Genomic DNA, 12,112 nt, shown 5'->3' with positions numbered 1-12,112 from the left:
CCTTTTTTTTTTTTTTTTCCTGTTTTTCTCTTTACAATATGCCATGATTGACCATGACAAGCAACTCTTTGTCATAGCCATTTGTTTACAGCAAACCATGAATCTACCATGAGCAAGTCTTGGAATCATCTGCAACTCATAATGAGTTATATAAAGCTGAGCATGATTCAGCATTTTTTTTCCATATACTATTGGGTTTTTTATCAACTCTTGTCTTGCTGCACTTTGATATCTGACACCAGCAGTGTAGTCGGATTTGGAAGCTCTTTAAGAAATAGTTTTTATTCTTAAAAAAGCAATTTTGGTCAGAATTCAATTACTAAAAGAAATCATTGAATTTAGTTAAGCTTCCTTCACACCTCTTCTTTATGATACATAATATGCCAACCATCTGTACCCACAAGAAAGAAACAATTCTTGTGCAACTCAAAAGAGAGGAAGTGAAGATAGACATGTAAGCAAAATCGATTTTTATGACTCCAATCCTAATTACACATCGAAAATTCGACTTAATCACTGCATTAAGATTGAGATGTAAGATAGAATGAGCTTCTGCAAAGAAACATCCACTGATGAACATAAAATATAGCACAATGTCTGAAGACTCTCAGTCACAAAGTCTCAGTATTTTTTTGAAGTGTGATTGGATATTTTGTGAAGATGATGGACTCAATTCACCTGAGGTGTTGGAACTTTTGCTGAATGGATGTCATGTGTCATGAACATAAATGACATATGAGCATGATGAGGCTGACAACCCTAGTCTATTAGTGTTTTCTTACACGAGTCTTCATGAATGCTCAAGATTATGCCAAGACATTGATCAAATTGGTAGGGAACTCCTGGAGTATATATTCTTATGTTTGAAATAGTTGTTGAATGAGTTTATCTGGTGTGGCTATTGTTACACCATCCCATCATCAAATGGTGATCTACTACTGCAAAATATGGCACACCCAGAGGACCAGATAGCTCTACAGTATCTAACCATGACAAGTGACTTCTTGAATGCCATGAAAGTAAAACATTTCCAAATGGACAAAATCTTTATTTCTCTCTCTCTTCATCATCATCATCTTCTTCTCCTCCTTCTGAATCACAATGGCAGATCAGGTTCAGGGTAAATAATTCTGCAACTGGCTGTATGGGAGCCAGTCTCAGAGATTTTTACATGTATAAATCCCCCATATGATGAAAAGGACAAGCTCACATGACCTCAACCAGATGACTCATATGGTCCCTCCCCCTCAACCCCCTCTATTCCTTTATAGACCTGCCACTTACATCTCCCCTTTCATTTCTCTCAAGTAGCTATCAGAGTTGCGCTTCTTCATCAATCCTGTCCTCATCTGCAGCTCTTCTTCTTCTTCTTCTTCTCTGCGACCGAAGCTAAAGGTACCCAATTAATTCTTTGTCATTGATTCCTCCTCTTGAGGCCGTCCATGCGTATCAGAAACAGAAGATAAAACTACGAACTAACAGTTTCTGAGACTTCCATCCATCAGATGGAATTCAAGCTTGGGAGATCGGATAAGCTTCGCATGAGTGAACAGGAACAAGAGCAGCTCGAGGTCCCCGAACACCCTCCTTTTGTGACTTCCTGCCCTTCTCCGTCGTCATCGTCGACTGGCTTTTGGTGGCATGATGGTTCATCGGGTGCCGGCAGCGGCGCCGTTGGATCTTTCGTGGAGAAGGAGCACATGTTCGACAAGGTCGTGACGCCGAGCGACGTCGGCAAGCTGAACCGGCTGGTAATCCCCAAGCAGCACGCGGAGAGGTACTTCCCGCTGGACACGTTGGCCGACGAGAGGGGGCGGCTGCTGTGCTTCGAGGACAGGACGGGGAAGCCGTGGCACTTCCGCTACTCCTACTGGAACAGCAGCCAGAGCTACGTCATTACTAGGGGATGGAGCCGCTTCGTCAAGGAGAAGGGCCTCGACGCCGGGGACACCGTCTCCTTCTGCCGCGGAGTCGGCGAGGCCGGGCGCCACCGCCTTTACATCGACAGTCAGCGGCGACCTCCAAGTCGAGACCCACCCTTGATTCCACTTCCTGAGCTATCATATACGCGGCTCTTCGCCTTACCGGTCGCGAGCTTGGGTACTAGCGGCGGCCAGCTTAGGTACTACGGATGGCCAGCCGCGAGTCCACCTCAGATGGAAGTGCGGCAAGTAGGCAGCGGCCGGGTGCCGATGCTTCTCAGGTCAGTGCCCCTCGTGCGCGACCAGGCTGCCGTCAAGCGTGTTAGGCTCTTCGGAGTGAACCTGAATTGTCCTGAATCCAGAGACGAAGCCAGTCATCACCACAGCGATACTCTCTCTGTGTCTCTGCCGCAGTTGCATCCCAGGACTGCGTTTCCGCTCCTCAAACCGCCGCATGCGAGCGGTGACACACCGCCAGACTCATCGTCGTCTTCGATCTGCAAGGGGAAGAATACACCACTAAACTTATATCTATGAAGAAGGATACGATCGCAGAGGAAGAGAGGACATCTTGACCATCATCCTTCTCAGCAATTGGGACGCACACTGAACTGGATGTAAGATTCTTTGATAGCGGGGGTCGGAAAATAATAAAATGATGTCTCTAAATCATTTTATATACTCATTATGTTCTTTTCTTATGATTGTAACTGATGATTGCATGGTACAGACATCTCCTTCCTATAATCCCTACATGTATTAAAAAGTGCAGTATCAGAATTTGTCTGACTATTTGTTTCTTTTCTTTAATTTCCCCTTAAATATTTTGTCTTGACTAATCTATGCTGTATATATCATGGTGAACTCAGATGCTCATATTCTCCTGGCCAAGTTTGATTTCCAGCTTCATCTTCTATCAGCAGTTGAGATGCCCTTAAATGGAGAGCATGCAGTCATCGATTCATCCAGGTCAGATCTAAAGCCGGCTTTATCCATTCCTATTTCTTGTTTGCCTGCCATCTGTGAATTTTCTGCATCTTTCAAGGAAAGCCAAATCTAAAGTGCACTGCATGAGGTGGTGGGGAATGAGAAGACAAGTACTGTATATTCGTGTAGTTCATTAAGATCATCAGATGCAAGACATGCTTTGCTTCTGCTGCAACACCAATTCGTTTCAATTATACATAGCAAGATGTAGAAGCTGGTAGCATGCACTTTGTGGGATCTTCATAATCATGTCATCTGAAGGATATATTGCTCAATTAAAGGTTCACTAACCAAACATAAAATCAACAAATTAGAGGAAGACAAGACAATAATCCTGAAAAAAAAAGAAAGCAGTCTTTGCATCGAACTTTCTCCTAAGCATTAGATGTATTCATACTTCTGCTCTTTGTGATCATGTCACTGCTTGGTTTTGTCTCTATCACTTAGTTCTGGAAGAAATTGTTCTGACATTTTTTTTCAGTTCATAAATTTGCCTATAATCAAGAACACAATAAATTGCAGAAAGTTTATGTAGTTTCTAAATTCCTGTTGCATATGTACCTTGTGAATCCTCACTTCCACCAAAAAACCTGTGCCACCAGAAGCTAAATTAAGTCAACTCTTAAGCAGATACATGTGCATTAGAAGTACTGATACTGGCATTAAAGCATGGTTACTTCTCTTTGGTTCCTGCTCATTGCTTCACTTTATTTCTTGAAACAAACAAATTGTGCTTTGGAGTTCAACCAGTCTTTTTTCTCTTTCTTTTTTCCACTTTAGAACTCTTTCAGTTTCTTTTCAGATTCAATCAATTGTGCCTCATAATAGTATAGTTCAACCAATCAATCCTTGCATTGATTAACCTCATCCATTTGTTTATTGAAGTAACATATATCCCTTGATGATGTAGAGAAACTATGTTTGATTTCTTTGGATTTGTTCATATCCATTGTGTGGTAATAAGCTGATTGTATTGAACAATAAGTTGCAATCTTTTCTTGTTGTTTCACTTGGAAAGAGTGAATTCATGTGGTGCTTATTTCAAGGCTGCTTAAAGCAGTGTTTACTTCTTAACTGTGGGCTGCTAACATGAGATTATGTCCAAAGAAATAGATTAATTTGGTCTTATAGGGCTGACAGAGAAGTTACATGTACTAAATTTACTAAACTATTCAGATACTATTTCCTCCAACAATGTCAATATTCCATCTGATCTTAGAGACTGGGAAAGCTTGAGCATTGCACTCAAAATGAAGTTTGAATTCTACTGAGCTAGATGCTCTTACTTATTTAGAAGCATCTTTGTAAATGTGCATGTATACATTCAAATCATGTTGGTACATTTAAGTATTAATAGCATAAAACAATCTACATGGGGAGTTCTGGATTCCAAGTGAACTGATATTAGAGACTAAGATACTTTCTTTGAGCCAAAATATCATAATGTGGGCATGAATTGAGCACAAATATGTTAATGTATTATGTGTCTTGATGATGATATAGACCTCATGAAAGATTGTTTTTGGCATGATTGGTTGCTTTTGAGGTAACAAATGCATATGTGGAAATAATTAAGTTCAACAACTTATGCATTAGTCTAACAAATGAATCTTTTTGACGATACTTTATCATTGTTATGGCTTCTTTTATTGTTTATGATTCTGCATTTAACTTTCTGCTCTGGATAGACTTCATCGACCGGTGCATAAGATCACACTGCTCGTCAAAAGTTCAAGAGATCACAACAAGTTCTCTTCTGCATGCTCAAAGATGTATATTTGATCATATTATATAATGAACTCGACAGTATTTGTGAAAGAAAGAGGGAAACGAAAGGCCAATATTAAGTGAAGATGATAGAAACTTGCATCTTTAGGAAGCTTTATGTGGTATAGATAATGTGATCCCTTGGAAATTACAATCTGAACTGATGTTATTAGAACAACATACCTTGTATTGCTTTAGAATCATATAATTTCCTCCCTGAGATCAAGTTTCTTCCTACATGTGCACTGGATATGTGCACAGCTGGCCTTGGATCAGAATGGAAGTAGCTTCCAATGAGAGAAAAGATCAGTCTGTCCCCATCTTCCATCATGGACCAAATGATAAAGCTTGGTGGAAGGTTACTGTACATGAGGTCTTCAGCCTCTATTTACTCTAGTTCTTCCTTTAGCTGATCAATTCCACCACCACCTCCTCCTTCTCCACCAGGTCCACCACCATCCCCATCCTATAGAGATGACCTTTCTTTGTCTGCAATGGTGGGGACTTTTGGACTAAGAATCTCCAAACTTAGCATGTGATGAGGCTACTTTCTGAGCTTTCTCCCACTCATCTCATGCAGATACTTTTTCTGTACATGCTCATATATCAATTTTGCTGTGTGTGTGTGTGTGTGTGTGAGAGAGAGAGAGAGAGAGAGAGAGATGTGGGTTTTATGTTTTTATCTCTAAGACATAAAGACGGTAAAGAGAAGGATGCAAAGAGGGCATGCAAAGGTTGGGAGTCGTGTGCTGGTCCACAGAAGGACTCGAGGCTTGCAAGGGACCGCGTTGTACGTAATTGCCTTTCTTTAGCATGCAGTGGAAGCACACTTCTCCATGGCGTGCTTTATTCCACTGCCTCAGCTGGACAAAGCTTTCAATAATGCATCTTTCTCAGTTTCTAGTACGGCTGTGGAAACTTGCGAATGAAAACTAAGAAGAAGAAGAAGAAGATACTTGGTGATATGGACGAGGCCAAAAGCAGTGACATGTACACAGTGATACAGCAAGATTGAGAGGGAACTTCCAGTGCTGTTTGAGTTGAGTGCATGAGCAAAAACAGAACGAGCCTTGATCTGAAGCCTAGTTCATGAGATTGTAGATGAACAGTTGGTCATCTTTTCAAGCTGCTTGTTTCTATTTTTGTCCACATACGAAGAAAGAAAGATAGAAAGTTCCATCAACACAGATTCAGACACTTCTCCAAGTGCCTTCGGCAATGAGTGTCGATGTCTATATATTCTTGTGATGCAGTCGAAAAGGAAAAGAAGCATCGAAGGACTTTGTGAATGCTGCCTACACAACACACATGGCTTTGGGAACTCTCAACACTCCATATTTCTGCCAAACAAGTCTGACGTATTTGGCTCTGTTATCCCAGCTTGGTTGAAGGGATTTCTTCTTCTTCCTCCTTCCCTTATCATTCTAGCAACTCTACGGTTGAAATTAACACAGCAAAGAGAAGCCATGCGGGAAGAGAAATTATCCGCGAATTAGTCTTTGAAGACGTACTTTGGCTTCGACAAGTAATTATTATCTCCTGATTAATGAAACACGTCTAATGTGACAAGGGGTCCTGCATCAAAAATGGCGAATTGTAGAATCCAACGGCCATGATTGATCCACAGCGGGCGCGTCAACGACGAGTCCTTTTCTTTCCGTTTGCTGACTACCCGCCTCGGTCACCTTTCCACTGGTTGGGGAAGCATCACGTGGAGCCCAACTTTGCGTGTTGGGGCTCCACATGATCCGAGGAACCACGGAACAACCCAGCCGGTGGGTCGACGTCGAGACGAAGTGCGGAGGCTTAACGGAGGGGCGTCACTCGCTTGTTTTCCTTGAGACAGGGAACAGATTTTAGATCTCGCGTAGGACCACCTTAGATGACGGGTTTCCGTGGTGATGTCCGATTGTTTTTGGGGTTTATTCGCGTTTCCTGTCTGAGGAGAAACAATTAAGCCCTTATGGAGAAGGTTGGGGATTGGGGCCCACGCGTCCACGTTTGCCCTTCACGGCCTCGCCCGCTCTTTTAACGCCCAAAAGCCTCTCCTTTTCCTCTCGCATCTTCTTCTCCTCGAGGTGAGACCAGCGGACAAAAGGAGAATCGAGCTCGGTCCCTGGGCCCGAGGATCGGGTGGGGGGGCGAGTGGGGGGCGACCACATCCTGGGCCCGAGGATTGGGTCCGGGTCCTTCGCGGTGGTGTGGCGGCCTCGCAGCGGCAGCTCGGGCGCCGAGGTGGCCGTGAAAGAGATCGATATGAAGCAGGTCGACAGCAAGGTCCGCGACGGCCTCGTCAAGGAGAACCACATCTCCCACCCCGATATCGCCCGCCTCTGTCAGGCCATCGAGGTTGGCTCTTGTTTTCTCTAGCGATGACGCGCTTGCTTGAATTGTTCTTATTTCGAATAAGAACAATCTTTTGCAATGGTGGGTTTGACCAGACGGAAGACAAGGTATTTATTGTGTTGGACCACTGCGCCAGCGGCGACCTTGCAGCTGTTATCCAGTGTCACAGGATCCACGGGAGGGTTTCCGTGGGTTGTCGCCAGGCACTTCATGAGGCAGCTTGGTAGGCGTTCAACTTTCGAGCTCATCAAAGAATCTATTTGGAATTTTTTGGATTGCTGCATTGATGAACAATTTGATCAATTATTTCCTGTTTCTCCTTAGATGGCTGAAGGATTGCAAATCCTCGGCGAAATCAATCTGATTCACAGAGGTGGGTTGCTTTACCTTGATTGTTACCTTTCTTTTCGTTGATTTGATTATATTGCTTCCGATATACAAATAGCTTGACATATTCACATTGTTATATTTGTTGGGGGTAAAAACTCAACAATAGATCTGATTAATAAAAATAAAAAGAACAAGATTTATAAATCACTCGGAATTGCTATCAACTGTTCTAAGGAATGACTCTACCCCTTCGTGGAGGTTTGTATTTGAATTCATTCCCCAGGGTTAAAACAAGTATTCCTCCTGCATACCTCCATTGCAGGCATGATCATAGAGATGTTGACGTAGTATTACAAGCAGTAGCTATTCTTTATATAGAAGAGGTGGTCTGTAACTACTATGAGAAATAATAATCCAATGGCTATGTGTAATCATAGTAAATAAATCCAGTTAAAATGTGTAAATTAATCAAGAAAAGCAATGGACACAAAGTATGGAAACAAGTAAATAAATAAAATAAATTTTGAGGATTCTATTTCTAAAATAAAATCTCTAACAATCCATCACAAATCTGAAATTTTTTTAATAAACAAAATTATTAAGACACAAAACATTTATTAAAATAAGTTGTTTGGTGCTCATACGTGTCATTAAAGACTTAAACTTCAATTTTAAAACTTCACTTAGTGTGATAGTTTTTATTTGAAGAAATGGAGTGAATTAGGTCTTGAACTACGTTCATCTGATGCAAACTTCAACTCATACACAAAGTATGATATTTGCATCGTAGTGTTATGCGCTATTAGTCATGCGCTATGTCTTGATTATTCATAATAATTTCTAAGGATTACTTGTGTTCCTAGCCGCAACCATATACGATGATTCTCATATATGAGAGTCCTAATAGGGATGTGTGCCGAGTCACATCTCAGGAATTTTTTTAAATTTATACTCTTAGTATACCTCTACTTGGAGAAATAAATAATATTTTTGTTGGAGAAGCTCATTTTGAGCTATCCATATGAAAGAATGAAATAACACATTTGCATCACTGTTGTGTCATTGGGTTTCCCTTTTTGATCTTGGCTTTTGAAACTTAACGTAATTAGACTGCTTTTGTACCTACTATACATGGCTAACATGCTTCAAGGATTACAATAATTATTGGCCAGATGCATAATTTTTGAACTAGAGCATACTTACGCTTTATAAAAGCACATAGCATTGCTGTTATCTTTTGCTGTTTATGAAAGGCCTTGATGAAATAGTTCATGATATTATATGCAGGCATAAAAGGTACTGTTTTTCTATATTGATCTGATTATTTCAGGAATCACCTGTGTTTCCTGTAATGCACTATCATGTAATTAAAATATTTGGGTGGATATATCCTGTTAGTATATTCTTATACTGCTTTAGTGAAAGATTTACCGTACATTGGACCTTCCCAAACCCACATCAGTAGATTCTCATGCTCTTGGACCCTCTTTTTAAATTGCTTTTCAGGTTGATTCTTTTCTACGGTACTATCTTTTTGTCAACAAAAATTATGAAACGTTACATACTTTATGTTCAAACCTTTTCTTAAGATTTTTTTCCATGTCAGGTTTGACCGATGAATGCAGTCATCCAATTACCTACAAGAAGCCGAGTCTTTTTTCCATTTCTTTTGTTATCCAAGTTTGGAAGAACTTTTCATTCTTTTTCCTGCCTACATGAGCCTATATAATCAGTATATATGGTTGCACTTCAGCTGCTATTCTTTTTATAAAGATTTGCCTCATCCTTGGCTTTTGTACATTCTATTTTTTTGATCTGATTGTGATGTTAGTTACTGTCTCAATCTGTGTGGCACAAATGTCTCCAAGCTGGTCCACTTTGTCTGTTCTTTTATGATCCATTTGGTATGGAGATCTCACACAGATTTCCTATGAAATCCTGAGATTTTAAATACACCCTTAAGATCTCACCAAAGACTTTCCACACTCAATCTACCATAATAACAGGAGCAGTGCCCAATCCCACCTTCCAAGTTCTCCTCCAATTCCAGTTTGATATAGGAATTCATTGGAATTTATGTCAAACATGTCAAAAATCAATCTAAATCTCACCCTTCAATGAAATCCGGGTATTTTAACATATTAACTTTAAGATCTCACCCAAGATTTCTACCCTCAATTTCTGATTATAATGTACCATTATCCAATCCCACCTTCCAACCCCTAGCACTCCAATTGTAGTACCCCATATGGTATAACTGTATCCTGTTGCAGACTCATTTGAATCCATTGAACAAGACTACGTTCCTGTTCATGCTAATTTCATGTCTATGGAGACTTGGTTGTCTTCTTTGAAGCCTTGTATGATAATTCTACAACTAGGATTCCAAATTGCAAAGTGAGGATGATCAAAAAGGGTTGAATCCAGTTAAATCAAGGGACCTAGTTGTGAGTCCAGTAAAAAAGGGACCAGTTAAATCAATGGTGCAGAGAGTATGGGCAGCCATATTCCAGCACTTTTGTCAATATCACAAGCTTATCCATCAGATGATTTGCAGGGGACATCATTATTGCACCCTTCCTGTAGGATTCAGCTTCTCACCGAATATATTAGTGCTCTAACAGAATTAGCTCAAGAAAAGGTAAGTAAATTTTGTTTGGAACTTCATCAGGCACTGCTTTTAAAAGTGCCTGGTATCATTATTGATGGATCTTCATATGCTTGTGGTACTATTTTATTTTACGAATGTGAGATTAGGGGCATAAACACATGATGTCAGACTAGGCACATATTTGTGATTCCTTATGGCATATCAGTCTTGATGTGAATAGTGACCAAGATGCTGCAAAAGAACAAAATTCTTTCATTGTTTGTAGCTTTGTGCACTTTAGGTTTACCCAACTGAAATTTAGTCAATATAAAAAGGTTGAGTTCGGTTGCCACTGGTCGACAATATGAGAAACTCAAACAAAATAATCTTGTGATTCTTGCATCCTCAAGGGAGCAGAACCTGATACTTATGGCTGAGAAAGGATACTATGTCGAAGATTGAACACCCCAACAGTGCACCTCATGTACAATTTTCATAGTGGTCAACAAGTGTCAATTGCACATTTGAAAAGCCTTCATGTGGTTTGATGTACATGTCACCATTCTTATCTTGTAGTAGCTGTGTACAAATTTATTACTTACAAGAATGATGAATTATAACAGCTACAGAAGTGACAGAATATTTAGCTTTGAAGCTGATAAACAGGATGAGTAACAAAAAGACAAAAAATGAGACGCAATGCTTCAAGAGACATCATGAATTATAAACCTCAAGAAAGAAGCTTGCATGTGGCAATGTTTGTGTTTGCTATTTTCCTGCAGCTAGAAGTAAAAAACTCAAACACATGAAAAATGTTTGTATCTGACAAGCATGACATGTATCAAATAGTGGGGCAAGTCAATTTGTGTTTTATAGTTATTACCGTGAAGGTATGAGTTTTTAATCCTTGTGTTGCAGTAAGACTTCAGTAGCATTTATATCATAATCGAACATGAAAATTCATCTTTCTTTGAAGTGACCCTTTTTCTAGGGTATCATGTGCATGTGGCAGAAACTCTTCCCATCCAAGCCTTCAGCGCTAACAAGTGAATAGAGATGGATAACTGGAGTCTGATTAACCAATGGATGCCCTCAGTGGTATTTCGGTACAAGTTACTTTAATGTCACATAGCATTCAAAGCATAGAAGCTCACATCACAATACTTGACCTCATGATTTTGATTCCAAATTTGCAGGGGAAGATCACTGTATATATCATGTCCAAGGCTCAAGTATTCCATTGGAAACTATAATCTCATATTACTGTAAATATGAGACATTTTGTGAAATATTTTTTGTAGTTGCAGGTTTTGAAGTGTATCCTTCTCCACTGTGATGCAAAATGATCGACGGTGGTAAACTTCTTTAATTTCTTCAGATATTTTTTGGAGTCTCACTTCAACAATGTTAGCTATGATGATTTCATCTTCCAGGCTGGAACTCCATGATCAACTCGTGCAGGAAGCCCTCTCTCATGAGATGAACAGACATTTTGCATGAGATGTAAAGCAATAGATTTGTATTTTGGTTATTGACGTTTGTGGTGTGGCATCTGTTGGCCATTGTATACAGTGACAGATTTGCACTATGATCGATTTTTAAGGCATTTATGCCTCTTTTTTTAATAAGTATCAAATCTCGATCCAGCATCAGTTTCAATAATCTACTGTATTGGTGCACTACCAGTTGACTGAGCAGTATGTCAAATTATATTGTTCGATATTAAAAATACAATTGAGTGGTCTTTTTCCCATATCCAACTGAATGTTTTGATATTAGTTTTTGAAGGGACCCATGTTACTTATTTGTACTGAACAGTATGATCGAGCTTTAGAACTTTGATTTGGGAATAACTCATCTGATTGGATCTGAACATTTTTTGCTGTGAATATATATATATATATATATATATATATATATATATATATATATATATGAACTAATTCATGGTCATAATGTGGGATGAGTAGTGAACTAATCACTTTTGATTTTTGTGGGACTAATCGAGAAGGTCTCTCTCATAATTCCATTTTCCCACTATTACCTAGTAAATAACAGTATCAATTCCGGAGAAGTATTTCAATGCTGAACCTATCTATTCATCGCATCAATCTCCTAGTAAATAACAGTACCAAATCCAGAGAAGTTTATACCACAACATGAAAAAGCT

The 12,112-nt window shown here is 39.8% G+C and overlaps 1 protein-coding gene and 1 long non-coding RNA gene across 4 annotated transcripts; both read left to right on the top strand.

Annotated features, from left to right (window-relative positions):
- The first annotated feature begins 1,297 nt into the window (after positions 1 to 1,297).
- LOC103982363 (B3 domain-containing protein Os02g0683500-like) lies at positions 1,298 to 5,859 on the top strand. The gene is made up of 3 exons (XM_065180038.1): positions 1,298 to 1,395; positions 1,506 to 2,539; positions 2,792 to 5,859. The coding sequence occupies exon 2, from the start codon at positions 1,506 to 1,508 to the stop codon at positions 2,457 to 2,459; it is 954 nt and encodes a 317-aa protein (XP_065036110.1). The 5' UTR covers positions 1,298 to 1,395; the 3' UTR covers positions 2,460 to 2,539; positions 2,792 to 5,859.
- Positions 5,860 to 6,750: 891 nt separating this feature from the next.
- On the top strand, positions 6,751 to 11,604 carry LOC135671812 (uncharacterized). 3 transcript variants are annotated; one of them, XR_010512854.1, is made up of 6 exons: positions 6,751 to 7,025; positions 7,118 to 7,245; positions 7,347 to 7,395; positions 8,959 to 11,048; positions 11,139 to 11,297; positions 11,376 to 11,604. It is a non-coding gene; the product is annotated as an uncharacterized LOC135671812 (long non-coding RNA). The 3 variants fall into 3 exon arrangements; XR_010512855.1 differs by having other exon boundaries at positions 10,934 to 11,048; positions 11,139 to 11,604; XR_010512853.1 differs by having other exon boundaries at positions 11,139 to 11,604.
- Positions 11,605 to 12,112: the final 508 nt, after the last annotated feature.

This window comes from Musa acuminata, chromosome BXJ1-4 (assembly GCF_036884655.1).
Source record: "Musa acuminata AAA Group cultivar baxijiao chromosome BXJ1-4, Cavendish_Baxijiao_AAA, whole genome shotgun sequence".
Lineage (NCBI taxonomy): Eukaryota > Viridiplantae > Streptophyta > Magnoliopsida > Zingiberales > Musaceae > Musa > Musa acuminata.
The sequence above is the reverse complement of the archived record's forward strand: the minus strand, read 5'-3'. Positions and strand labels throughout refer to the sequence as shown.

What these genes read in the sequence shown, in the direction of transcription:
- LOC103982363 (XM_065180038.1), top strand. Translation starts at nt 1,506, where the DNA reads ATGGAATTCAAGCTTGGGAGATCGGATAAGCTTCGCATGAGTGAACAG.